At 52.9% G+C, this 27,052-nt stretch overlaps 3 protein-coding genes and 1 long non-coding RNA gene across 11 annotated transcripts in view; 3 read left to right on the forward strand and 1 right to left on the reverse strand.

Moving 5' to 3' along the window:
* Flad1 (flavin adenine dinucleotide synthetase 1) lies at positions 1 to 9,133 on the forward strand. 3 transcript variants are annotated; one of them, XM_027393248.2, is made up of 8 exons: positions 1 to 230; positions 600 to 822; positions 2,758 to 3,502; positions 4,343 to 4,490; positions 6,190 to 6,288; positions 6,373 to 6,562; positions 8,731 to 8,804; positions 8,917 to 9,133. In XM_027393248.2, exons 2-8 carry the CDS (start codon positions 742 to 744, stop codon positions 9,050 to 9,052), a joined length of 1,473 nt encoding a protein of 490 aa, XP_027249049.1. In that variant the 5' UTR covers positions 1 to 230; positions 600 to 741; the 3' UTR covers positions 9,053 to 9,133. The 3 variants fall into 3 exon arrangements, with proteins under 3 accessions (XP_027249049.1, XP_035307756.1, XP_027249050.1); XM_035451865.1 differs by having other exon boundaries at positions 4 to 159; XM_027393249.2 differs by lacking the exon at positions 1 to 230 and adding an exon at positions 256 to 408.
* On the reverse strand, positions 6,557 to 20,028 carry LOC103160036. Of its 4 annotated transcripts, none has more exons than XR_004772093.1 (3): positions 14,054 to 14,553; positions 13,766 to 13,830; positions 6,557 to 8,128 (listed from the first exon to the last, which is right to left on the reverse strand). It is a non-coding gene; the product is annotated as an uncharacterized LOC103160036 (long non-coding RNA). The 4 variants fall into 4 exon arrangements; XR_004772092.1 differs by lacking the exon at positions 6,557 to 8,128 and adding exons at positions 11,870 to 12,686; positions 19,587 to 20,028 and having other exon boundaries at positions 13,766 to 14,193; XR_003480673.1 differs by lacking the exon at positions 6,557 to 8,128 and adding an exon at positions 11,870 to 12,686.
* Lenep (lens epithelial protein) lies at positions 9,274 to 10,264 on the forward strand. Its single transcript, XM_027393255.2, has 2 exons — positions 9,274 to 9,816; positions 9,923 to 10,264. The coding sequence occupies exon 1, from the start codon at positions 9,584 to 9,586 to the stop codon at positions 9,767 to 9,769; it is 186 nt and encodes a 61-aa protein (XP_027249056.1). The 5' UTR covers positions 9,274 to 9,583; the 3' UTR covers positions 9,770 to 9,816; positions 9,923 to 10,264.
* Positions 18,507 to 27,052, forward strand: part of Zbtb7b (zinc finger and BTB domain containing 7B) — a 16,473-nt gene continuing 7,927 nt past the window's right edge. Inside the window, exons 1-2 of one of the 3 annotated variants that reach the window (XM_027393244.2) lie at positions 18,507 to 18,592; positions 18,747 to 18,847. The gene's annotated coding sequence lies outside the window, so the exon portion shown is untranslated. Of the gene's footprint in view, positions 18,593 to 18,636; positions 18,848 to 27,052 lie in introns of those variants that run through there. The other 2 variants (XM_027393245.2, XM_027393243.2) reach the window with 2 other exon arrangements.

Here is a 27,052-nt window from a genome sequence, read left to right on the forward strand (position 1 = left end):
AACTTAGCGTTTCCTTCAGCGCCTAGCTAAAACCCGTAAACGACAGCCAGAATAACCAATCAGCATGAGGTATTGTAAGGCGGGACTGTGACTACGGAAGCTGCCGTAGGACACGCGGAAAGGAACGAGAAGGACCCTGTGAAGGGGCAAAATAGGCAGGTGGGATGACACGAGGTCAATGATTGAATCCTGTTGAGATAAACAGACTTCGGGCAAGAAAGGGTGCAGAGGTAGGTTGAGTTCTAGCCGGTGGCGGGCGCGGGGAAGGAATGCATTTAAAGGGGCCCGAGGCCCAGAATAAGACATTTAAAGGGACAGGTGACCTGAAGACAAGAGACATTTAAAGGTGCAGATACTACAGACAGAGAAAATTCCAGACCTGCTGGGCAGACGGAGATATCTAAAGTGGTAGGTTTTGAAAGAACATGGCACTTCCAGGGAATAGGAATCGAGACGCTTTTAGGAGCCTGGGGCTTGGGAATACGTTAAGGATGCTGGAGTGAAGGAAACATTTCTAAAGGTGATGACTAGAGAAGACAGCCTTCCTCTAAGGGAGGTACGTTCCTGCCCTCTCCCATTGTCTTTTCTGGCTCTTCCAGGTTCCCTTGACCCCCGACTCTGTACTCAGGCTATGGCCCCCAGTATCCTGTAGACCTGGCGGCCCCTCAGTGCTTACGGCCCCTGTTTGGGGGACTGAGAGGGTACTGGAGAGCCTTACAAAAGAGCAGACAGGGCAAGACCATGGCGTCTAGGGCCTCTGAACTTCCTCCAGGACGCAGTGTGACGGCGGGCATCATCATTGTTGGAGATGAGATCCTTAAGGTGTGTCTAGAACTAGAGGGGAAGGGCGTGTTATTCTTTTACTGTGGGCATTCTTGCCGGTGAAAGGTGGTGAACCGGGGTGGGAATCCTCTTGCTTGCCGAAGTAGGACCCTATAGCGAGTCCCAACATTCTGGAGGAAAAGTGACCCTCCTGTTATTAAGTGTTTCTGTTGAAAGATGGGTAGCAATTCATACAACAATTACACAAGAAACAGTAAGTAGAGGAAGCACAGGTGTAATTAATGTGTACCCAGCCTATTTGGAAGTTATTTGAGGAGCTCAGCAGACTGGATAGGCAAGCTAGAAGGAAGGTACTAGAAGAGAGGACTCTATTCTAGATGATCACGGATGTTACTAGAGGATATGGCAGGCATAGGTTTGTAACAGTAATTTTGACCCTGGTCTTTTTTAGTGTTTAAGGAGACTGGCTGTACATTATTATATCACATGTGGCCTTACAAATTCTAAGTCCATGAAGTTGGGGTTTTTTATTACAAATCTCAATAGATTATGAAACAGCCTCAAAAAGAAGTTTGCCCAAGGTCACAAGCCTACAAAGTGCTAGGAACATGATGGTGCACACCTACAGTCCCAGCACTTGGAAAACAGAAGCAGGTGGATTTCTGTGAGTTTGAGGCCAGCCTGATCTACGGAGTGAGTTCCAGGACAGCAGGACTACACAGAGAAACCCCACCTCAAAATAAATAAAAGGAAGAAAATGGTAGAGATGGAATTCTAGCCCAACCCTTCCTTACTCCAGAGCACAAACTTTCTGAGACAGGAACTGACTGAGTAGCCCTGGCTGTCCTGGAACTTAGTAGACCAGGCTGGCCTTGAACTCACAAAGGTCCACCTGCCTCTGCCTCCTGAGGGCTGGGATTAAAGATGTGTGTCACCATGCCAGGCTTAAAGGTTTTTTATTTTATGTTTATGTGTCTGTGTGTGTATCTGGGAATGCCCACAGAGACCAAAGGAAGGTATAAAATTCCCTAGAGTGGGACTTAAGGTTATTGTGAGCTGCCCAGTGCCAATACTAAAAACCAGACTCTGGAAAAGCAGCAAGCATTCTTCAACTCTAGAACACAAATGTTTTCATTTATTTTATTTTGAGACAGGTTCCAACACAAATTCTTTTTCTTTTTTTTTCCAACACAAATTCTTAACTACTCATCCCTCCATAAAGAAGTAGAAGTTAAAGGTAGGAGAGAAGACAAAGAACACAACATAGCCAGCCTTTAATGATTGCAAAAGAATTTGAACTTTATCCTGTATGCATTTGGAACCAGAACACATGTTTTTGAGCACAGAGTGATTTAGTGATCACAGTGACACATTAGAAAGGTTACATAGAAGACAGGGAGCAGAGCATAGTGGCTGGAGGCTGGGAGCTGCCCAAGAGTTTGTCAGCATTGTCCAGGTGAAAGGCATTAAGACCTATCCTAAAGGAAGTGAAAATAGTAAAGAGAAGATGGTGAGATTTTTCAGAAGTGGAGCTAAGAAAATTAAAGGTCTAACTGACCATGGACAGGTCTGGAGTGCCCCTGAGCAAAATGACAATAACCAGGGATGTGGTGAGACTGCGCAATGGGTACTTGTAGCCAGGGACTAAAATTGAAACTGCTGGGGTTGGTGACAAGTCAAAGAGCCACAATGAGTTAATGATTGAGTCTATAAATATAGGTGAGGTCGAGATCAAACTGCAGACTTGACAACCAAATCCATAAATGCAAGTGAGGTCGGGATGAATGGGTAGCAAAGCAGCCCCAAGGAGGATCCCCTCTTCTCTTCATTCAGATGGGTATTCCCATTCCAGGCTCTTGGCAGCCTAAGGTACCCCCCAAAACAGGACACCCCATCACTAACAAAATGTAGCTATCTCCCCCTCTCCCTTCATCCCCCCAGCACTGACAGTCTTGTCCTTCCTCCAATTCCTAGGGACACACTCAAGACACCAACACTTACTTTCTCTGCCGGACACTGCGGTCCCTGGGGGTCCAGGTTTGCCGAGTCTCTGTTGTACCTGATGAGGTAGCCACCATTGCAGCTGAGGTCACCTCATTCTCCAGCCGCTTCACTCATGTCCTCACTGCAGGGGGCATCGGCCCCACTCATGACGATGTAACATTTGAGGCAGTGGCACAGGCCTTTGGGGAGGAGCTCAAACCACACCCTGAGCTCCAAGCAGCCATCAAAACCCTAGGAGGGGTGGGTTGGGAGAAGCTGTCTCTGGTGCCCTCCTCTGCCAGCCTGCATTATGGCACAGATCCTCGCACTGGCCAGCCCTTCACGTTCCCGCTGGTCTCTGTCCGAAATGTCTACCTCTTCCCAGGGATCCCGGAGCTGCTGCGGCGAGCGATGGAGGGACTGAAAGGACTGTTCCAAAACACAGCTGTGCAATTCCACGTGAAGGAGTTGTATGTGGCAGCTCCTGAGGGTTCTATTGCCTCCATCCTAACTGAGGCCCAGGCTCACTTTGGGCGTAGGCTTAGCCTGGGTTCCTACCCTGATTGGGGCAGCAACTACTATCAGGTGAAGCTGATTCTAGACTCTGAGGAAAAAGAGCCCTTGGAGGAATGTCTGGCTTACCTAACTGCTCGTCTGCCTCAGGGATCATTGGTCCCCTACCTGCCCAATGCTGTTGAGCAGGCTGGTGAGGCTGTATACAAACTCGCTCAGTCAGGTAGGAATCTCCTTGGAGAAGGCAATGTGGGCCAAAGTCTGGGTTCTCCTCTAGATGTGGTAATGCTGCAGAGGGTTCCCCATAGATGCAGGGAAAGTACAAGAGATTTGCTACTGAGCGATTCATTCTTCCAATAACTACTGACCACCTCCGTTCAGCAGCACTGTGCTGGGACTGGGGTAGTTATCACTTATCAGAACAGATGTACTCTACCTTGAGAAGGAATGGGTTAGCTGCTAAACAGATGACCATGGATGAGATGTGAGTCTGAAGTGGATTTCACCCCAAGATAGCAGCTTTGATCTGGGGTCAGAGAAAGGTTCTCTGAACAAATGACAAAACCTGAGCGATAAAGATTTGGTTGGACCCGGAGGTGACTGGAAGGAAGCAGATGGAGCTGCAGAGGATGGAAGGAAACCCAAGCACCCCATACTCCCACCCCCCAATCCCTGCCCCAGAGAAGAGATTACAACCAAGTTCGTGTGAGGTGGGGTTGGGTAGCAGGCGGGGAGACAGACAGTGCAGGGCAGCTTGAAAGAGTGGACTTAGCTGGGCGTTGGTGGCGCACACCTTTAATCCCAGCACTTGGGAGGCAGGAGTAGGTGGATCTCTGTGAGTTCGAGACCAGCCTGGTCTACAAGAGCTAGTTCTAGGACAGCCTCCAAAGCCACAGAGAAACCATGTCTTGAAAAAAACCAAAAAAAAAAAAAAAAAAAAAAAAAGAGTGGACTTAATTCCAGAACACAGGGGAGATAGTGAAAAGTTTTAAGCAAGGGTATCATGACTTCTTTGACAGCCATATATACCTAGTTGACATTCTCTTCCCTGCCTGCATGGCAGGATCTTGTCTGGGGAAAAAGGTAGCAAGCGCCCTACAGACCATTGAGACTGCCCTCGATCAGTACCACCTCTCCAAGCTCTGTGTGGGCTTCAATGGTGGCAAGGACTGCACTGCCCTCCTACACCTCTTCCATGCAGCTGTGCAGAGGTAAGCCTACCCCCAGAAGAAGCTACTCAAAACCTCTCCATCTCCCAGTCTCAGAAAGGGTGCATAGTGGGCTTGGAAGGAAGGTAGCTGGGTGGTCAAGCAGTGCCGTCCCCACCATATTTATTGAACATCTGTATAGTCCACCATCCCCCACCACAGGGAAGTCAGTCCAGCTGTTCAGGTGAGATTTACCAGAAATCATATGAGCTGGCATGGTAACAGTCCCAGCAGTCAGAGGAGGGGGAATGACGATGCCTCATCTGAACTCAGGAACTAGAGGCTTGCCTAGGGAGTGTTTGGTATGGTATGCACCTCATTTGAGCCTTGGTCAGAAGAGTGTTGGATTCTCAGGGCTGGGAGTTACAGATGGGTTGTGGGTTACTGTGTGGGTTCTGGGAATGGAACCCAGGTCCTCTCCAAGAGCAATAAGTGCTTTTAATTGCTGGCCTAATTTTTTTTTTCTTTTTCTTTCTTTTTTTTTTTTTTTTTTTTTTGGTTTTTCAAGACAGGGTTTCTTGGTGTAGCTTTGGAGCCTATCCTGGCACTCCCTTTGGAGACCAGGCTGGCCTTGAACTCTTAAAGATCCGCCTGCCTCTGCCTCTGCCTCCCTAGTGCTAGGATTAAAGGTGTGCACCACCAACGCCCGGCTTTTTGTTTGTTTGTTTGTTTGTTTTTTGAGACAGAGTTTCTCTGTGGCTTTGGAGGTCGTCCTGGAACTCGATCTATAGACTAGGCTGGTCTCAAACTCACAGAGATCCGCCTGCCTCTGCCTCCTGAGTGCTGGGATTAAAGGCATGCACCACCACCGCCGCCGGGCAGCCCTTGAGTTTTTTAAACCTCTGTCTTAAAAACAGTCTCAGCTGGGTGTGGTGGTGAATGTCTTTAATCACAACAGAGAGGCAGTGGGGACTGCTATGATTTGAGGCTAGCCTGGTCTATAAAGTGAGTTCCAGGCCAATCTGTGAAACCCAGTTTTTTGTTTGTTTTTTTGTTTTGTTTTTTTTTTTTAAGATTTTATTTATTTATTATGTATACAACATTCTGCTTCCATGTATATCTGCACACCAGAAGAGGGCACCAGATCTCATAAGGGATGGTTGTGAGTCACCATGTGGTTGCTAGGAATTGAACTCAGGACCTCTGGAAGAGCAGTAAGTGCTCTTAACCTCTGAGTCATCTCTCCAGCCCCTAAACCCAGTTTTTTTTGTTGTTGTTTTGCATGCTTAGTTTGAGAATGGAATGAAACAGGCAAACTGGCACATACCTGTAACCCCAGCCCTCGGGATGTTAAAAGCAGGGTTGCAAAGCTTAAGGCCAGCTGCTACATAGTGAATTATAGGACAGCCTGGGCTACACAGAAAGACCCTGTCTCAAAACAAGGATAAGAGATCAGAGTGAGCTTCTCAGAGGAAGTGGGTCTGGGTTTGCTGAAAGGGTTAAGAGTGTCTGGCAGTGGTGACACACAGCTTGATCCCAGCACTCAGGAGGCAGAAGTAGGCAGATCTCTGTGAGTTCAGGTCTGAGTACCAGTACAGCCAGGGCTACACAGAGAAACCCTGTCTGGAAAAAAACAAAACAAAAAAAGTGTGTGTGTGGGGGAAGTGTGGGTGTTGATTCTAGTAGCCAAACAGAATACTGAGCTCTCTGGAGAGCAGTTTTCCTGTCCACCCTGGCAAGTCTGGATCCTTACTCTCCCCAGGAAATTTCCTGATGTTCCAAAACCTCTCCAGATCCTGTACATCCGTAGCATCTCACCTTTCCCTGAGTTGGAACAGTTTCTACAAGACACCATCAAGAGGTATTGGGACCTGAAGATTTGGGCTCCACGAGGGTCTGGGCAGAACTTGCCCTGATGCTCATCTCTGTTCTCTTCCTCCCTAAGGTATAATCTGCAGGTATTAGAAGCTGAGGGCAACATGAAGCAGGCCCTGGGTGAGCTTCAGGAAAAGCACCCTCAGCTGGAGGCTGTCCTAATGGGCACCCGTCGGACTGACCCCTACTCCTGTAGCCTTAGCCATTTCAGTCCCACCGACCCTGGCTGGCCTTCATTCATGCGCATCAACCCGCTGCTGGTAATGCAACAGAATCGTCTGCCTCAGTTCCCTGTACCTTCCCCTTGCCCACTGGGAGGAGGCTAGAGCCCAGAGGCTCTGTCTCTCAAGGGAGGCAGTGCTATTTGTTCATTCATCCTTTTAACCAATATTGAGCACTAATTCAGTGACAGGCATTGTGCTTTTCACTGTGGTCAAAACAGTGACCTGGACCTATGATAGCAGTCAGGCTGGAGACACGACTCAGTGGTTAAGTGCACTGGCTGCTCATCCCCAGAACCCGGGTTAAATTCCTAACACCCACATGGCAGCTCACAGCTATCTGTAACTCCAGTTCCAGGGGATCTGACACCCTCACACCAATATGATAGTAGTCATGTGTTCATACTTGAATTGAAATTGAAGTGAAATATAGGGCTGGAGAGGTGGCTCAGAGGTTAAGAGCACTGACTGCTCTTCCAGAGAACCCAGATTCAGTTCCCAGCACTCATATGACAACTCCTAGATCTGACACCCTCACACATACATGCAGGCAAAGCACCAATGCACATAAAATAAATTATTTAAAAGAAAGAAAGGAAATATAGATCATGGGGCTGAGGATGTAGCTCATTTGATACAGTGCTCGCCCAGCACACCTGAAAATCATGAACAGTGGCTCATGCCTGTGATTCCAGCCTCAGGAGAGTTACAAGTTCAAGGCCAGAGCTGGCAAGATGGCTCCGACATTAAAGGCACTTGCTGCCAAATCTGATCAAAGATGACCTCACTTTGATCTCCAGGACACAGATGGTAGAAGAAAAGAACTGACTCCCACAGCTTGCCCTTTGACCTCACACATTCCCTGTGTGGGCGAGTACACAAAGACACTCACACAAATACATACAATTTTTTTAAGGTTCAAGGTAAGCCTTGACTACATTGTGAATTTGAGACCAGACTAGGCATATCAGACTCTGTTTCAAAAATAGAAAAGAAAAAGATACTAATGATTAAGACTAAGAGGCTGAGGAAAAAGGGTTATGTGACTTCAAACCCAGCCTGGCCTACACAGTGTCTTCTAGGCCAGCCTGGGTGAAATCCTGTCTAAAGAAAACAAAAGCCCTGGACTATTTACTTTCAAAGGGTGAAATTTATGGCATGTGATTCATAATGTCTTTTTTTTTTACTTAAATAAAATTTAAAAATAAGTTAATAGGGCTGGGGAAGAGCTCAGTTGGTAGAGTACTTGCCTAGCTTGTACAAAGTTCTAGGTTCAATCCCCAGTACCACATAAAAGCAGTGTGGAGCTCAGTTGGTAGTGTGCTCCCCTGGATACACAGAGTCCTGGGTTCAGTCTGTAGCACCATACTTACACAAGCCTGCCCATTCCCCACTTGCCCTGTTTCACCAATCTAGGTGCATATCACTGGGGACTTGGGAGTGGCAGGAGGAACAGAAGTTCAAGGTCATTCCCAGCTGTATAGAAAGAGCCTAAGATGTGTAAGACATACCTAGTGGTGAATACCTCAGCTCCCAGCAGGTGGAGAGATAAGGCAGGAGGATGGCCATCTTGAGAACTGCATGAGCTAGCTACATAGTAAGACTCTGCCAGGAGGAAAGGAAAGAAAAAAAAAAACAAAACACTTTTTAAACAAATAGTTTATGCGTATGGGTGTTTTGCCTGAATGTATGTTTGAGTACCATGTGCACACCAGGTGCTTGAGGAAGTTAAAAGAGGATGTCAGAGTCCCTGGAACTAGAGTTACATATGGTTGTGAGCTGCCATGTGGATGCTAGGAATTGAACCTGGGTCCTCTGGAAGAACAATCAGTGCTTTTAATCCCTAAGCCATTTCTCCAGCCCTAAAAGTCACTTCTTAAGTTATACTAGCCACATTTCAAATGCCCATGGGGATAGACACTTCCACCATGGCAGAAAGCTCTAGACTTAAACACATAGTCGGTCATTCCCCATCCTCCTGAAGCTTCTACCACAGGGGCAGTGGCTGGGGAGTGGAAGCTGACAGGGGTAAGGACTTTCCCTACCTCTCTATTTAGCCCACACAGGGCAAGGTACAGCAGCCATCCAGATAGCAGCAAGCCTTCCCCAAGGCCAGGGGAACAAAAGTACCTCTGATGGGTCTATCCCCAGGATGGCAGTGGTGGGTGTGGTGAGGAGACTTCTAGTGACTGATTGTCATTTCCCAGGACTGGACCTACAGAAACATCTGGGATTTTCTTCGTCAGCTGTTTGTCCCCTACTGTATACTATATGACCGAGGGTAAGGTTGGTGTGTGTGTGTGGGGGGAGGTGGGGTGAGAGGATGCTGGAGATATAAGGAGGGATAACGAGAGCCCAGCTATCATTTACATGCTCCTGTTTCAACCCTCCAGGTACACATCACTGGGGAGTCGGGAGAACACGATGCAGAACCCAGCCCTGAAGTGCCTGAGCCCAGGAGGACACCCTGTCTACCGTCCAGCATACCTACTGGAGAATGAAGATGAGGAAAGGAACTCCCGCACATGATCTCACACACTCTGGACAAGACTGAGGGACGGGGCTGGCATGGGGTGTAACCTGTCACGTCAGTAAACTGTACCTCACACACCATTGTTGGTGCCTGTTGCTCTGGCCATGCCTTCCTGCTTTAAGGTCAAGGGAAGCAGAAGTGGACCAAGGCTGCCAGCTCTGAGCCAGCAGCGCTCACTCGGGGGCCCAGGGATGGGCTAGAACATACTAGACAGGGAACTAGGGATGCTCTCTGTCAGCCTTAGCCAGAGCCACCAAACGGGAGGAGGCAACCAGACAGAACTTCTGCTTTGAAGGGAAGTTAAGCTCTCTTGGCTGTAGAGGGTGAAAGATGGAGTGGCCACGCCCTCCCTTCTAACCACCAGCACCCCTGTCTATAGGGCTGACTCAGCCTGTTCCAAGGCCCAGAACCTTCTTTTGCTAGACCCTAGAGCCTTTGTCTTTAGTCATGAGGCCTGGTGGGGTGGGGACAGTAGATAAAAGGCCCCAAAGGCAGCATCCACACCCTTCCACTGAACTGCTGTCCACATGAAGCCACCAATGCAACCCCTAGCCCAGGCCCTGCCCTTCTCTCTTGGAAATGTTCTTCGAGGTGCAGGTCTCCAGGTGCCTGTCATTAAGATGGGCACGCGGTGGGAGAGCTTACAGCAAACTCTGAAGGAAGTTGCCTACATGGCCCTGTGCTGCTGGTGTATCAAGGAACTGCTGGATTAGTGGTGACAGGGAAACCTGTCACCCACACCAAGACCTGAATCACTCAGGTGGGGTGGGGTGGGGTGGGGTGGGGAGGGCAGGGCAGATATCAGGAGGTGTGGCTACAGCTTCTGTGGTGGAACCTGCAGCCTAGCTCTCCCATCTTTTCTATAGCTCTAAGATTCCCAGAGGCAGCTGGCCTTCACCAAGGATGGACCACCAACACGTGAAGAGTAAATTATGGACCCTGCTTTGAGTTGTCCATCTGTCTGACTTGCCTCATCCTAGGGCATCCTGTCTCTGGTGTACTTCTGGTAGGCATGAGCTTGGCTTGCTGGCTAAGACTCCAATGAAACTGCAGCAGGATGTAGTACTCCTCCAAAATTGGCACCGTGAGCCTCTACCAACCCAGATGACTGATCTGGCCATGTACTTGAAGAACCAGGAATGGACTGGCCCTAAAATCTCTGGTAATCATTGAACTACACATATAATAAATAGGCCTTGAGGCCAGAATTTCTAAATGTCTAAAGGGGACTGAGGACATGTGTGCTTGGAAAGGGCTTTAGAGCAAGAGTACAGGCAGGCCAAGGAAGGATAGATCTCTGGAGAAGTGAAACTGAAAACCAAGTTTGTTGACTGGTGCTGGGATAGAAGAGCAAAACAGAAAGGCCAGGTTCCTCCCAGACTCTGTGTTAATATGGACAGAATGGATAAAAGTGTAGAGCCATACTCTGTGAGGCCCAGGGTGCTAGGACAGGGATCCAAAGACTCAACCTTTTTCCAAATAGGAGATGTGACCTGGGAAGCTCCCTGTCTCTAAGGAACATGGGGAGCATACTGAGCCAGTCCCCAGCTTGCGGGAAGAGTCCCAGTTCAGACACAGCTATATGGTCACAGCAGCCCTTCCAGCCTATCACAGCACACCTCTATCAGGACACACAGTCTGAGTGAGAAGATGGGCTCCTCACTTCCCCTTGGCAGCTACCAACATACACTTTCCTTGAATCAACAGCATTATATGTGTATCAACTTGTTCATACATATCACACCCTCACCCAAGCCCCAAGCCCCAAGCCCCCCCTTCCTCTTGATTATCACTCTGGCCTAGCCATTGCCCACCTCTTTCTACAACACTGACCTGGAGGTAGGGTTTTTTTTTTTTTTTTTGGTTTTTCGAGACAGGGTTTCCCTGTGGCTTTGGAGGCTGTCCTGGAACTAGCTCTTGTAGACTAGGCTGGTCTCGAACTCACAGAGATCCTCTGCCTCTGCCTCTGCCTCTGCCTCAAGTGCTGAAATTAAAGACGTGCATCACCAGTCTGGGTGCTTTGGATAAACAGGAAACCCTATTCCTACCAGTGGAGCTTGTATTCTAATAGGCAGGAAGGAAACCTCATCAAACTGTGAAGTATGTGGATATTCTTTGCTGATGGAGAAACAAGAAAATGATTTGGAGGTAAATATATGTCAGGTCTTGCAGGGTAAGTTAGAGCTTGGGCCTTTGCTTGTTTGTTCTGTTTTTTTTTTAAGATTAATTTATTTATTTATTGTGTATGCAGTATTCTGTCTGCACGGAGGCCAGAAGAGGGCACCAGATGTCATTATAGATGGCTGTGAGCCATCACGTGGCTCCTGGGAATTGAACTCAAGACCTCTGGAAGACCATCTGGTGTTCTTAACTACTGAGCCACATCTCTCTAGCTCCTTGTTTTTGTTTTTAATTATGTGTATTCAGTCTTGTGTGTGGGTATATGGTACAGAGGCTAGAAGAACTGGATCCCCAGGGAAGTGGACCTGCAGGCAGAACTGCCCAATATAAGTGCTGGGAATCAAACTCAGATCCTCTTCAAGAGTATGTAGCTGGGGAGTGGTGGGGCACGCCTTTAATCCTAACATGTAGGAGGCAGAGGCAGTCGGATCTCTGTGAGTTTGAGGCCAGCCTGGTCTACAGATCAAGCTCCATAACAGCCAGGGCTACAGAGAAAAACCCTGTCTTGAGAAAAAAAAAAAAATCAGAACAGAATTAACAACACACACCATGCTGTATGTGCTTTTGACCACTGAGCCTTGTAACTTGAGCTTTTATGCTGGTTAGAATGAAGGAGAGCAAGGTGAACATGAGCCGATTTGAGAATAGACTTTATGGAGTAAGGGCACAATATGAGCCCCGTTAGGAAGTAATCAGTAGAAGAATGTAGGTCATCCATATTGGTGGCTCAGGTCAGACCTGAAATGAGAAAAGTAGGCTGGATTCTCTGTGTGGTTTAGGTTTGGTTTGGTTTGGTTCTTTTGAGACAGGGTCTTACTATGTAGCCCAGACTGGCCTTGAATGTAACAGCCATCCCCTCTGCCTCAGCCTCCTGTAAACTGGAACTACAGGCGTGTCCACCATGACTGGCTTTTGAACTGACATATTTATATGGTTGGTTGACATACTAGATGTGTGAGCTTTGTACAGGACATCTTAACATTTAGTGCTTCCTTCCTTTTTCTTTTTGAAACTTCCAGAGTGCTGGGATTACAGATACGTGCTTCCCCCCCCCCCCTTTTTCTTTTTCAAAAAGAAAGGATTATTTACTAGTGTACTGTGGCGCCAGCAGCGATCGTAGAGCAGGCAATAACAGAACAGCCTGCTGCCCATCTGCTGCAGTGGGCCTGGAACTCTGCATTATTAGAAATCACCACTGCTTTTTATGGCTTGCCGAACAGTGCCCTTTTCTTGCTTTCTTTCTTTGGTTTGATTTGTGAGTCAAGCTCTCACTCTGTAATCCTAGTTGCCCTCAAACTTGTGGCAATCCTCCTGCCTCAGCCTCCCCAGTCCTGGGATTGGAAGAGAAGGATAAGCCACCATACCTGCTCAGTACCTCTCTAAACACCCAAACATGAAGGTCAGAACTGCTGCCTGCTTCCTTCCAAGTCTTCCCTCTCCACCCCAGCCCTGCAGAAAGAGAAATTTCTGGTGCATGGAGAAATTTCTGGTGCGTGCTTGCATGTGGGCAGGCAGCGTACACCTTCCCATTGAACCTAGGGCTCTCCTTTCTCTAGAGCCTGTACTCTGCCTAGGTAGCTCCTACCCTCCCTAATTCAGCCCTGGCCTGCTGCCTTTTTTTTTTTTTTTTTTTTTTTTTTTTTTTTTTTTTTTTTTCTTTCGAGACAGGGCTTCTGGGTAGCTTTGAAGCTTATCCTGGAACTCGCAGAGATCCAACTGCCTCTGCTTCCGGAATGTGGGACTAAAGGTGTGCACCACCCAGCCCTGCTGCCTTCTTTTTCCTTAAGTCCTACTCAGATTAAGCTGGGCAGAGTGCCTAGAAGTGGACCCCAGAGTCTGGCAACAGAGCACAAAGACTTTTGCCAGAGCGGAGGATACTTGGCAAAGACTACTAGGGAAGTGGCAGATAGAGGAAGTAGAGGCCAACCAGGGCTGTGCACTGTGGTGGGATAGGTAGTGGATTGCTGCTCGAAGGAAATCAGAATAAAGACTGACAGAGGCCCAAGGAGAGCAGTAACTCATGCTTTTAATCCAGTACCTGGGAGGTGAAAACAAGAGGATTGCCTCCAGTTTGGGACTAGCCTGTGTTACATAGTAAATTCAAAACCAGCTTGGGCTAAAGAGTAACCCACCCTGTCTCAAAACAAAATAATTGTTTGTTGCTGTTGTTGTTTGTATCTTGGTTTCTCAAGACAGCGTTTCTCTAGGTAGCCCTGGCTGTCCTGGAACTTACTCTATAGACCAGGCTGGCCTTGAACTCACAAAGATCCACCTGCCTCTGCCTCCTGAGTGCTAGGAATGAAGGCGTGCACCACTACTGCCCGGCTGACAAAATAATTAAAAAAAAATTTCAATATGTAGCTTTGTCTAGCCTGGAATTCACTATGTAGATGAGGCTGACCTCAAACTCAGAGATCCTCTTTGCCTCCTGAGTGCCTGGCTCAAGTATTTTTTTAAAGTATACTTTAGGGCTCAGTGGATAAAGGTACTTGCTGTCAAGCCTGATATATTCAATCCCCAGGACTCACATGATGGAAGGAGAGAACGAACTCCTGCTAGCTGTCCTCCGACTTCCCACGTGTGTCTGTGTGCTCTGGAGCAAAAATACACCAAAAAGTAAGCAGGCTTGAGTGAGGTGAAACCCTATCTCAGAACCAAACAACAAACAAAACATGCACACATACACACACACAACAAAAGTAGGCAAGATAGTGATAAAGGTAACTGTATCACATGAATTTGAATAAACAGGCCCAAAGAGGTGAAGTGATTCATCCCAAGGTCAGAAGGACAATGTTCATCTTCAGTGTACCCACATTTTTGGATCTCAACTTTAGGGCTTGCCAAGCTGGTGGCACACATCTATTTCCCCCTAGCTGTTCTGGAGGCTGACTCTGGAGCTGATTGTTTGATCCTAGGAGTTGGAGTACAGCATGGGCAATATAAAGACTCCTGTCTAAGTAAAAAAGAAAAGAGAATCAAAACCAGGGCTCCTTGTTAACCTGCCTTCCTCTTCTGATAGAAATGGTTTAATTGCTCTAGGAGGCAGAGCCAGTGGTATGGAGGCATCCCTCCTAAGCTGCACCTGTTTCCCATTGAAGCTCTAGGCGCACTGTGTCCTTTGCTCCTTGGATCAACCTAAGGTTCCATCTAAATGCCTGTTGTTTAATTCATCCAAACTAGAATAGTTTTCCTGACGGAAAGCGTCTCCATTCTTCTAGAAGGGAAAAGGAAATGTGGCAACTTCTCTCTCCCAAAAAGAGCTGCTCAGGCCGGGCATTGGTGGCACTCGCCTTTAATCCCAGCACTCGGGAGGCAGAGGCAGGCGGATCTTTGTGAGTTCGAGGCCAGCCTGGTCTCCAGAGCAAGTGCCAGGATAGGCTCCAAAGATACACAGGGAAACCCTGTCTCGAAAAAAAAAAAACAAACAAAAAAACAAGCAAACAAACAAAAAGCTACTCAGGTCTTGAACACTCAAACTATTGCTTCAAGAGCTCATGCCAGGATTAGGGTGGGGGGGGGGAAGCAAGAAAGATACCAAGACAGAGAGGGGAATTACCGCTTATCCCTGGGCTCCTTGGGGCCCTCTAGCAGCCATAAGGAGTAGGGGATAGTTGGAGTTGAAACGGAACAGACCAGACCAATAAGCTAAAAGTGACCTTCAAGTATCACAGCAAGAGAAAAGCTCTTCTGTAGATTACATCCCATTTGGAACCTTGGGTGGAGGGTGAGAGACAGAGATGGAGCCGGGACACACAGAGGTAACAAAGGGGTTACAATAAAATGAGTTTGAGGGCTGAGGGGGCTAGTTCCACATTTTCACAGCAGACAAAAGAGACACCTGGAAAGGAGAAGCTGGCAATCACTGGAGGCACCAGGGCACTGACACCTCTCCGGAGGAGTAATGACATTCTCATTTGCATTTCGTTTACATATGAGTTATTTCTGCATCCATATGCAGAAGCCCTCTGACCCCTTTTCTAGGTAGCCATCCACAGCTCCTTATCCACCCCATCTGGCTTTCAGGGTCGCTACCTACACCCTTAGCTGGCTGGGATTTGAGAGCCTTGCGCCACCTGGTGGCGAATAGGAAGCAGGCTGCGCGCAGAGGGGTTCTGTTTTGCCTGCTCTGGGACAAGGAGTTTTGGAAAATGTTCCCCGGAGCTTCCTGAAGCTAAATTTACCTTCCTCGGCCCTGGGGGGCGCAGAGATCCCAGCGGCGATTAGCACAGCGCTGCTGCGGGCTCCAGTCGAGAGGCCCAGAATAGGCGCGCAGTTATAAATAGTGCTACCCGCAGGTGTGGGGGGAGTCGGCGGGAGGGAGTACCCCTGGCAGCCACCGCCCCTTCAGGTGGGTTGGGCGGTCGCGGCAGAGGTTCTGGGGGGCGGCGGCAGGGAGGGGGCTGCGGTCTGAGCGCCCCCAGTGGTTTCCTGGGCGGCGGGTTTTTCGAGGGAAGCGGAGGCAGCCGCGGGAAAGGGGCGGGGGAGCAGAGAACTAGGTGGGCGCCTGATGCTGGCGGAGGAGCTGCTTTCAGCTCAACCCCCCACGACCAGAAACGGGCCCCCAGACTCACTGCAGGACCCTGCCAAGAAGAGCCTCCAGCAGCCAACTGCACCCTTCCTCCAGGACTCTGCAAGCTTTGCAACTGCTCAGCAACCACACTCTTCAGTGAACTTGGACCAGTCTCGTAACCAGGCCGCCACTCAAGAGTCGCTGTCCCCAGCCTTAGGTATAAAGTCCTTCTTGCTAGGGCTTTTATCCTCGTCAGGACAAACACCTCACTCTCGGGGTATTTACTCACTACTTTCCTCATACATTAAACTCTAGAATCTAGAAAGTTGCTTGAAGATTTAAGTCTGGGAGTGAGGACGGAGTATGTGTGTGTGTGTGGGGGGGGGTGACGCTCACCAGGAGACCCTGCAGGCCCCACACTTGTCCTCCAGTTCCCAGGACCAGTTCAGGTGTATGGGAGATTGGGATGGGGGCAGGCTCCATACAAGGGGGCGGGGTCCCACAGCTCTTCTCGGCCTTCTCTTATCCCTGGTTTGGCAGTTAGGACCCAAAGTCGGTGCCCCCACAACATGAAAGAGAACTATTTGTACCACAAGAAAAAAAAAAAAACATGGAAAAGAGCCACCGAGGAACTAACAGATTTCCCAGGACGGCTGGAGAGCGGCAATCCCGCCACAGAAAGATCCGGGTTGTGTCCAGTCAGACGCAACTCCAGTGGCAGAGGAGGGGGACAGCAGAGATGTGTTGCGTCTGGGTTCCGAGAAGCTGGCGACAAGACCCTCGCCCTTCTGGAGACCTGGGCCACTTTCCCACCCTCTCCCAAACCCTTTCCCTAGGTCTTGTACCCCCTCTCGTGAAGGCAGTTTCCCCTCCATTTTACTTAGGCATCTTAGCCGCCTTGCCCCTGCCACGGCCCATTCCCTGGTCAGCGAGACCCTGACAGCAAGGCAGGGGAAAAAACCCAGTCCAGACACATCTTGCTCGGAATCCTCCCGACTAGAAACAGTACGGCGGGCCGCTAAGAAAACCTGGAGCAAAGATCAGACTTGACGGGGGGTGGGGGGGGTGAACACAGGGGCGACAAGACAGAAACGATAGGAAAACCCGGAACGGATTACTTGAGCCAGAGCTCCAAGCCTACTGCCATCCACTGGTCCCTATTGCCCCCCTAATTCTCCAGTGAGATAATGTCTGGGATGGGGGGCTGTTTGGTTTGGCCTCGGCGCTCCGGGGCGCCTCACACTTTCCGCCCCTGGCTGAGGGGCAGAGCAGCGGCCTCGAGGCTGAGTCACGTCAGGGGGAGAGCGAGAAAGAGGGAGGGAAGGACGGACTCCGCCCCTCCCCCTGCTCGGGGATCCCGGGTCAGCCCGGGTGAGGGCCAGGGGCCCCCTGGCGCCGCCCATTGTGGTCCAACAGGTTGAGCTGGTGTCCTGCGGAGCCACCTGCTGGAAAGGGAGGGCGGCCCCCTGCGGAGGGGGCTGGGAAGGGAGAACAAGTCCGGCCCGGTTCGGCCTGGCCCGCTGATGAGAAGCCGAACCTGGCCCTAAAGAGCGGGATTTGATTCCGTTTGAAACCAGTGGGAGGGGCCCTTCTGGGGTACGCAGCACCGCCGGGCCTGCTGGAAGCGTCCCTGAGAGGCTACCTTTCTCTGTTGACACTGAAATACGAATGCTGATCCTTCCCGAATACTCACAGGCAGACATCCTAAGACACTCAGGCCTCTATCGCCACCTGGATGTCTGAGAGAAACTGCGTCAAGGCATCCCCTGCACTACGGGGGTCTCGGTTTCTCCGCTAAAAGAACAAACAGGACGGAGGCAGAGAGCCGGAGCCCCGGAGGGAGCGCACCTCCCCCTTCCCCTTCCCAGACTCGGTCCCTCCCCTCTGAAAATGCCAAGGCAGCAACGCGCACTGGCGAGAGCGCAGAGGCTCCTTGCCCCGGGCACTGTTCCCTCCCCGCGGGGCGCCGTCACGCGTGGGGAGGGACACAGAGTGCCAGCAACCTCAACTCCTCTGCTCCCTCTGAGGCGGGGGATGGGCCCAGGGGCCGCAGCGCAACGTCTAGTGGCCTTCTCCCCTTCCCTCCTGGGGCCCTGACCTGATTAAAGGCCCTAGCGGGACCCCACTATTTCTAAATCCTAGGTCTTCGTCCCCACGCAGCCTATCCGTAACCTCTTATACCCTTCCTCTCCCAGGTGCTGACCCCACAGAAGCCCCTCTCGAAGGAGAGGAAGTCCCCGAGGGGGCTGCTCCATTCCCTGGCCACTGCGGACACTGTCTTCGGCCTCCCTCCCCTTCTGGTTTCAGGCCAGCCCCAAGCTCCACCCCCTCCCTGGATGAACCCTAGGCGCGTCCCAAATGGGATAGGCGGGCGTTCAGGCCAATGGGCGGGCAGGGCGGTGGCGTGCAGGGGGTGGAGCTGGACAGCAGCAGAGGGCTGGCCGGGGGTCGGAGGCGGAGCTCCAGTTAAGGTGGACTGGAGGAGATATTGGTAGAAAGCAGAGAGGGAGAGGGATCGCGGCAGGTGAAGGGAGAGAGAAGGAAAGAAGGGAAAGGAAAAGGGTGGGAAAGGCTCTGGGAGCGAAGTAGGAGCTCGGAGGAAGGGGGCGAAAAGGAGGGAGGGACCCATATGCTCCCTGCTGGAACCAGCTGTTGGAAGAGGTGGAAGTTTATGTCCTTATTGGGCGGAGGGAGGGGGTGCCTGGGGGGGGGCGGATGAAAAACCAGGAAGTGACAGAGGGTGTTGCTAAGGGTGGGGGGGAGTTTGGGGGTGGCAGGGGCGGGGAGGGAGGGGAGGGATGGGGGGAAAGCAAGCGGGAGGACAGGTGAGACAGCAGGACAGGTGAGGCGGGCCCTGGGGGGGCGGGTGGGAGCCAGGTGAATGTACGGCTCTCCGCGGCCAAGGGGGGGGCGGGCAGCAGGAGGAGGCAAAGGGTGGCGGAGGAGGAGCCCCCCAGCAACGAGCGGCGAGCCACTGACCGCGGCCTTCTGACCAGGACCGGAGCAGGGCCCCAAGCCCCCGGGCCTGGCGGGGGACGCGCTACTTCCCACACCCTGTGCCTCTGCAGCTCCAGCGAGCTGACCCGACGGCTGAGAGGTAAGTGAACCCCACTTTTTGTCCCTTGGCTCGGGGTCCACTAGACTCGAGCCTACTGCAGTGTCCTTCGTGCGTCCTGGGAGACCCCTGTACACACACACACACACACACACACACACACACACACACACACACACACACACACATGCCGACCAGGTTTCAACCAGTCGCATTCCCTGTAGCTTCCCTGGGTCTTTGGTTTTAACTTGGAGGAAAGGTAGAGAACTACGGCCTCCCCCCAACTCTGGGCGAAGGGTCTCCAGAAACTTTCTTTGCACTTCCAATATAAGACTGTGAGCTACGGGATGGAGAGGGGGTGAGCTGCGCTGAACTTCCCTCCCAGCCGCCTTCGTGACTTAGGGGGAAGACCCCAAGCCCGACCCAATGGAGGGAATGGAAACGCTGACGGACTCTAACTAGGACAACGCGTGTCCGTCCCCCCTCCCTTGCTCCGCGCCCCCCTGGCGCGGTGGGCTGGACCCAGGCCAGTGGCATGGGGGCTGGGGGGCGGCAGGAGGAACCGCGGCTTGGGGGAAAGTTACCGGCTGGACTATTCGGTTTCTTGCGCTCCCAGAGCCGCGTCGTCTCTCCAGCGGTAGCGCGGCTCAGCAGAACGACTCTCTGCCCCTCCCGCTCCGCAATCACATTCCCTTCTCTCAAGCTGCAGCCCCACCGCCACCTTTTCAAAGTCAGCTCTCACAACTCCAGTGCGAGGGTGGGTGATAAGAACTCTACCTACCACCGGTCTTGCCGCCGGCGCCGGCGCACCTGCCCTAACCGGAGCGGGGGTCGCCGAGTGGTGGAAACCTAGTGCGCGCCGCTGCCAGAGGCAGAGGGTGGCCATTCAAATGGGGTGGGGGGCGCTGCTTTCCAGTCCCAGCTTTCTCTCCCCTCCTCCCACCCCACCCAAGTCAGAGAGCGACGTGTCCTGGCCAGAGCGAGGGGGGGTGGGAGTGGGGGGGCAGCGTGGGCAGCGGGTTGTGCCCGGACACGTGCCTGCCCAGGCGCCCCGGCCCTGCTAGTGTTTGGAGAGAGGGCGGGTCCCCTGCCCCCCACCCCGCACAACCCCCATGTATCAAAGGGCGGCTGAGACGTGGTGAGACCTCGGGGCGCCCTGGGGGGGCGGGGGGTAAGGCGGGGAGCCTGGGTCCGGAGCAGGGGAGGGGCAGAGGCGCCGGTGCTAGATGACCCACAGGAAACGAGCACTGCTGACCTAGTTTGGGACACCGGAAGTGGGTGCTGGGGAGAGGGGGAGACCGGCAAGCTGTCCTGGCTTCCGGGCCAGGTGGAGGGCGTTCTTGAATTGACCCCCGCCTGAATGCCTTGGAGACCCCCCTAACTGCAGCTGAGACTGGGAATGAGTCAGCGCAGCTATTTCTCCTTCCCCCAACTTATTCCTAGAGGAGGGGACCGTTTATCAAGGGTTAGGGGAGCCAGATTGGGAAGTAAGGAGTTAAACCAAGATATGAACTCTCTGTTCCCCAAGGGAGTGTGTGTTTTGGGGGGGGGCGCTAAGGCCTGGAGAATTATGGGGTTGCGTTTTGCTACCCCCCACACACCAACTGGTTTGGTCACCCCTGTACCCTCCTGGCACTGTTTATAGAGCTGGCATAGAGTGGACATTAGATTGGGAGGAGATACTGGGCATAGGAAGTATTGTGCTGGGCTGGAGAAGGGCATATTTGTGACTGGGTTTGGATGGTAGTTAGTGTTCCTCCTTAGTGGTAACTGGGGAGAAGGACAGGGGGCTCCCCCTGGAGCAGCTGATGAAACAAGGAGAAATCTCTGCCAGTGCCTCCTGTCCCTGGCCCCCGGGACCCCAGCTCCCCCAGCGTGCTTCTGTTAACATGGTTGCTGTAGGCACGCTGCTGCCTGCTGACACCCCCAGACACTGTCCCCTCCCTCGGGTACCACCACCCTCAGCTTGGGGTCAGGAAGGGGTTAATACCACCAGAAAGGGGCTCTGGGGAAGAAAGAAAGCAGTGCCCACTAAGCTCAGGTGTCAAGGAGACAGGCCTGCTCTAATGGGGCCCTGTCACCACTACTCAGCCCAGGTGATATGACCCCAGTGTCTGGGAGACAGGTGCTGGCCTCTCCCGCTTCCCCATGGTGCCCCCTGGCACCCACCGCCCCCAGCTCCTCCTTGGCCTAGTGCCTGCCCCAGGAGGGCGCGGCGGGCAGCGGGGGCTGGGCTAACAATGCACCATCGGGCCCTTTGTGTGCTTGCACTTGGCACCCTGGGGAAGAGTGGGGGAGGGGACCCAGCAGGCAGGGGGGGTGGAGCACCTCTGGGGTGGGGACAGTGAAGGCTTGGGGAGAGAAGCGAAGAGTGAAAACAGGTGGGGAGGAAAGGGAAGTAGGTCAGATAGAGTGCTGGCCCCCCATTCCAAGCCAAGGCTAAGATGAATGGGATCCTGAATGGCATCATGGTGGTACCCGAGGCCCAGCCCAGGAGTGGACATTTGGGGTCAGAAGTTACTAGACCAGCAGACTGCTCAGGTGGGGGAGGCAAGGCCCTCTTTTAGATGGCTGAGAGACACAGTTCTTTTGGCCCAAGGCCAAGGACCTAAGATGGAGAATAAATGGGCTCCAGGCAGGGCAGTGCCCTCTGATAGAAGCCTCTGGGCCTGCTTCAGGGCTTCCTGCCTCCAGCCTGCTTGGCTCTCTGACCTTCCTGAGAGTTAAGACAGCCCTGCCACCAGGCCTTGGGGCTTGTGCCTGTTTTGGCCTAGGGCTGAAAAGGAGGGTGGGGGAGGAAGGTGGAGACAGGCAGATGGATAGGACCCTGGCATGGGGTGTGCCTGCTCTGGCCTCTCCCCCTCCTTCTCCTGAGTAAACTCGTGAGTAAACTTGACGTTTTGCCCGGACAGTTTGAAGTTGCCTTGCTGCCCCCCCCTCCAGTCCTGCCAACACAGAAGCGGCCAGGTGCCAATGCAGGCCTGGGGGACTGGGGAGAAGGATAGAATAACTGATCCACCGTCAAGGACTGGCGGGTCAAGAGAGACCCCACTGCCACCACCACTTAGCCAAGCTCAGGTCTTGGCAGTAATCTTGTGGCCTGTCAGCATTTGTCACAGGACTTTAGGAAACCTAGGGAAAAAGTGTCCTCAGAACTGTTCTCTTGCCCATCTCTGACCTCCATCTCTACCAGGGAAAGACACCCAATTGCCATCTGGCTCCCTGAGAAGCCATCTTTTATGTTCACAGGCCACTAGTCTAGGAGGAAATCTACCTTTAGAAATGCCTCCACGAGGCCAGAGAAGGTTTCCCTCTTTTGGCCCACAGCCTGAGATGGGTGGGAAGCAGGTGGCCCAGAGACATGATCTCTGTCTTCCCTGAGCCTTCTGGCCTCTGTGGTCTGTCCTGCCCTTACCCTGACTTCACACCTGGACCCGACCCCACACCCCCACAGCAGCCTTCACTGTGCTAATCATCAATCCCTTCCTTACCCCAACTCTTCCTCTGCATTTTAGCTTTCCTAGAACCTTCGGGGGTTCCTAACTAGCAAATACCTATACCACATCCATAGTTTGAGTGTGCCCATGGCAAAAGAGGACTGATGGCAGGCAAATGGAACCAGTGATTCCCCACACACACATACATTAATTTGATACCATTTAACATCACTAATTCCTCTTATGCCTTCCCAGGTCACCAAAATGGTAGGAGAAATGTCTTCCCAGTCTCTGCCACGCCTCAGAGTGGGGCTCCCCCAAGACCTTGCTTTCGACTTCATGTCTCTGGCTTCAGTTTCCTTCCTGTTTCCACCCGCCCCCCCAGCTCCTCCCCACCCATACGCCCCTTTCAACAGACATCCTCTCCTCCTTCCTTCCTCCTTTCTTCCCCCTTGGCCTGGAGCAAGGGGGTCTTCTCTCCCCACTATGGACCTCCTAGCCTGCCTTACTCTTCTTAAATAGTGTTGCACTTAGAGATTTCTGTGATCAGTCTCTCCCTAACCTATCAGCTAAACCCTTGGGAAGAGAACCCAGGGCCTCTTAAGGGAACTACAACTCCCAAGGTACATGCAAAGCAGTTGTGGTGCACACTGGGAGTTGTAGTCCTCCTTGAGCTCTCAATTTCGTGGAGTCTAAAAGTGTTTGTGAGTAAGGGTAAAAGTCAGTACTGGCATGGGTTGCAACATAGAGACCATCTGTATTCTCCTTACTTTGTTCTTGCCATTACATTCCCATATGACACCATGTATTGACATCCATCTGTCATGCTAAGACATACTACCCATCCTCACCTTAGGGTGAGCCCCACCCAAGAGATGCCCACACCCTGCCCTGATGCCCCTGGCAGGGGAAATGAGGGGCCCCATGAACTTCTTCCCTACCCCCTGCCCTCCAGGCTAGTTCCCTCCCTTTATGGGGATCAAAGGGCAGGGAGCAGCCTCACCCTACTCCCTCACAAGCTATAGGCATTAGACTGGGGCTCTTAGGAATTGCGGGGACTTTGGTGCCCGAGCATTTGCAGGGGGAATGCTGGGAGATTGGCGCCTGGTGACAGGAGAGACATTGGTCCCACCTTGGGCGTGGATCTTTCAGTAACTGCTCATAGGTCTATCCGTGCTCTGTATCAGCCCTGAGCAATGTGCTTGCTTCCTCTTAAGGAGGTGGCTTAAGGACAGGGTCTTGGGGCTTATCTATAGGACCTCAGGGGCCTGGGCCCGCCTGCCTGGCACCAGGCATAGAAGTGACCCTCCCCCACCCCAGGCCCACAGTTGGCATAGGGCACTGCGAGCAGGGGGTAGGAGGGAGAGGCGGGCAGGACTGCCAGCATCCTGGTGGGTAGCTGCCAGCCAGGCCGGGAGCCGGTGAGGAGCAGCAGGCCAGCGGCACTGAGCCAGCAGCTGTTGGGGGTAACAGGGAGGGGGTATCTTAGGGGACATTTCTGTGATTCTTCCTGAGCCTAGCAGGACCTGGGATGGTCTACTGTCTGGAGGACACTGGGGTACCTTTCACTCCAAGAATAAGAAATCCCAGGAGTTTCATGAGATTTTGTAGCCACTCATCTCAGAGCCTTCCTGAGTTGCCCCTCAGGCCCAGGCGGGTCCCACCCAACCAGCCAGGGTAGCAGTAGTTTGCGCAAGGGGTGGGGCTAGGAGCTTCCCAGCAGATGCCCCCCTCCCAGCTCCTTCCTCTTTCGGTGCCTACAGCTCCCCCAGTATGTCTACCCCTCCTCAGCCAGCTCTGTCCCCCTGGTCACTGGGGTCTGGCATGAGTGCTGCCCCCTGGCCTGGTTGGCAGGGCTGGCGCCCTGGCGAAGAACTGTGGTATGTGAGTGGGTTTGGGGTGAGGCTATGAGGAGGGCGGGTGCCGCCTTGCCCAGCCCCTGAGGGCCCCAGCCTGATACAAGGTGAAGAGAATCCGGACAGCTCCCAGCAAGGGGCAAAGGCTTACTAGGGTCTCCTTAAGTTCCCTTAATTCTACATACCCTGAGGGGCTGGGACCTGGGCACCTGTCACCCCTGGCATTGACTGTCCAGAGTTCCCCTCCTCCCAATTTGGCCACTGCTGTCTTCTGTCCCCTCCCCTCCCTTCTTCCTTCTCCTGGTCCCACCTCCAACAACCTCTCCCGTTGCTCCTCCTCACCTCTGTCCTCCTGGACTGGCCTAGCTCCTACCTTTCCTACCCTCACCTTTTTCCCCTTTTAGGACTGAGTAAGGACAGGCGGGGGTGGGGACAGCTGGGACTTTGGGCACTGAAGGCTCTGGGCCCTCTCCCACGCTGCCAGCCCTTCTGTAACCCCTCCCTCCAAGCTGGGGGAAGGGGGCAGCACCCAGAGGGTTAAGGCTGTAGGGGGAGGGACTGGGCCAGGTCGTAGGCGGCCCCTTTGAAGGAGGGAGCTAGAGTGGGGAACAGTCACCCCCCCCCAGTTATCCCTCCCCCACCCCTTCCAACGTGCTGCCCCCAGGGGCCAGGAGGAGTTGCCGGCAAGGCCCCTCAGCGTTCAGGTGAGTAGGCCCTGCTCTGGCTCAGGAGGTCAGGCCCCAGGGGAGGCTCCGAGGCCTAGAATTGGCTAAGGGTCAGAGGAGGACTGAAAAACAGGCTAGGAAGAGGGTGCCCAGATTTCACTGGAGGCTTTAGGGAGCGGAGGAGCTGAGGCACTGGAGTGTGGGGAGGTTTCAGAGTCTTAGGATCCAAGAGGACCAAGAAAGGCAGAAGAAGGGTCCTACGGAAGCTGTGCTTGCTGGGCCAGGCCAGGAGGTTGGACAGGCTGGCAGGGAGCTGGGCTCTGGGGACCCGGCTGGGGTGTCTTCTGGGGCTTGGGGGGGGCTCAGGTTTCTGCCTGCGGCTAAGCGGGTGTGGGGTTACCAGCCAGCTTGGTTACCCAGCCAAAGATATGGCTGGGGGGGAGGGGGTACAGGGTAGACCCTGGTACTTTGGGCAGTCTCCTTAGCCTTAAGAAGAGCTGGCACTGCCCAGCCAGACTCTGCTGGGAACCCTGATGACCAGGGTCTGTATGAGTGAATGGTTACCTGGCTCAGGGTGGGCACTCTCTGGGGAAAGTCCAGTAGCTTCAAGGCTGGAAACTCTGACGCCTGGGCAGAGAGGCGCCCGCTGTCCCCCTTTCCCCACATCCGCTCTCACTGCACACCCTACCTCTCCCACCTCTTTTCTCCAAGTGGCTCCCAAAATTTGGTCTTCTCCGATTCCTCCAGAAGGCAGGTATGGGTACCCAAAACTAAGCCATTTCTTCATAAGACGAGCCTTTGTAGGTAGAACAAGCCCTGGTCTTGATTTGGGTCCTCTGCTATGTCTACCCGACTCAGACCTGGAAGGATACTTGGAGCACGGCAGATGTTGGGCTCAGGAGAGGGTTCAGTGAGAGAAGTGATAGGAAGAGGGAAAGGAGATCTCTGAGGATGGTTCCTAGCAGCAGGCCTAGGGACAGGCATGATAGATGAGAAAGCTCGTAAAAGCTAAGGAAGGGAACCAAAGTTCAGTATTGTGCTGGGAAGACAAGGGCCACAGGCATAGGAAGAGAGCGGAAAGAGTAAAAGAGAAGTCCAAGCAAGAAAGACTGGGAGTGAGGGGCTGCTGATTAGCTAGGGTTCCCAGAGGTGGAGAAGCTGGGCTGGGAAAGCGTTGCCCCATTCCTTCCTCCGCCATCTTTATCTCCTTCCATTTTCCTTGATGGGCTAAAGGGTTGTGTGCTGGAGCTGATGTTACAGAAAGAAAAGGAACACTTCAGTGTCCCTCCATCAGGAGCCCCTGCACTGATCAGGAGCCCCTGCACCAGGATCACAACCTGGTGGGAGCTTAACCCCCACAGCACCGGGAAGCAGCCAACTCCCCTCGCCTCCTTCCCCCTTCGTGGCTTGCGGTCTCTCTTCCCCGCCTCGGCCCCCAGGAAGTGTGAGTGCTGGGGGTGGTGAGGTTAGGAGGGGGGAAGCGTCACATGGGGGATGGGAAGGCATGTTCAAGTTTGGAGGGGCTGGAGGGGAGAGCTCCGCAAGTGTCTGGCATTCCTGGCCTCGGACCTGTCTTTTGGCCCTCTCTGTGGTAGTTCTTCCAATCCTCCAGTGTGGCCTGCCACCTCACCTGCCTGAAACTGGGCAGTTCAGATGTCAGTGGCCCTTTGGCCCCAGAAGGATGGAGGGAACCATGGAATAAGGATTCCTGGGTCTCTAAGTACTTTGGACTGGCTGTCCAATTTTTCCCTACCCCTCTGGTCCAGCCACAGGCCAAAGCCCTAGCTTCGTGCAAACTGGGTTCCAAAAAAACAGGAAGAGAACCTGAGGCTGGAGCTGGGGTTGGGGGTGGGGGCAGAAAGGAGAAAGAAGGGGGAGGGGTGGCCAGTCCAGGCACTAGGAACACTGGGCAGAGCCTTGGGTCTCAGTCATCCCTAGCAGGAAGGTGTTTCAGCCTGATCCTTACCCTCTTGGCCTCTGAGCTGCTGCTCCAGAAAAAGCCAAGCCAGGCCCCTCTCTGGTTCCCTGGCAGAGCTGGGAGAAGGGGCCTTGGAATGGGTGTGTGTGTGTGTGTGTGTGTGTGATGCTCTGTGCTCCTGTGTATCAGCCCACATCTATTTTCTACGACACTAATCCTGGTTCTGCTGGCTGCCCCCAACACTAAGCCTCGGTCCCCTAATCCCCAAGGTGGGGAGAAGGGGGGCCAGCGTTACTCAGCTGCCCCGTTCAGGGCCTCCTATGCCTGCCCTTCAGCTGGCTCAGACCAGCATGGAGCCCCTCAGCTGGAAG

This window comes from Cricetulus griseus, assembly GCF_003668045.3.
Source record: "Cricetulus griseus strain 17A/GY chromosome 1 unlocalized genomic scaffold, alternate assembly CriGri-PICRH-1.0 chr1_0, whole genome shotgun sequence".
In the NCBI taxonomy this organism is placed as follows: Eukaryota; Metazoa; Chordata; class Mammalia; order Rodentia; family Cricetidae; genus Cricetulus; species Cricetulus griseus.

Excerpts from the sequence above, each read along its gene's own strand:
- Flad1 (XM_027393248.2), top strand. The coding sequence starts at position 742 with ATGGCGTCTAGGGCCTCTGAACTTCCTCCAGGACGCAGTGTGACGGCG. Across the intron at positions 6,289-6,372 it reads CTACAAGACACCATCAAGAG|GTATAATCTGCAGGTATTAG; the intron begins GTATTGGGACCT and ends TTCCTCCCTAAG. Across the intron at positions 8,805-8,916 it reads TGTATACTATATGACCGAGG|GTACACATCACTGGGGAGTC; the intron begins GTAAGGTTGGTG and ends TCAACCCTCCAG.
- Lenep (XM_027393255.2), top strand. The coding sequence starts at position 9,584 with ATGAAGCCACCAATGCAACCCCTAGCCCAGGCCCTGCCCTTCTCTCTT.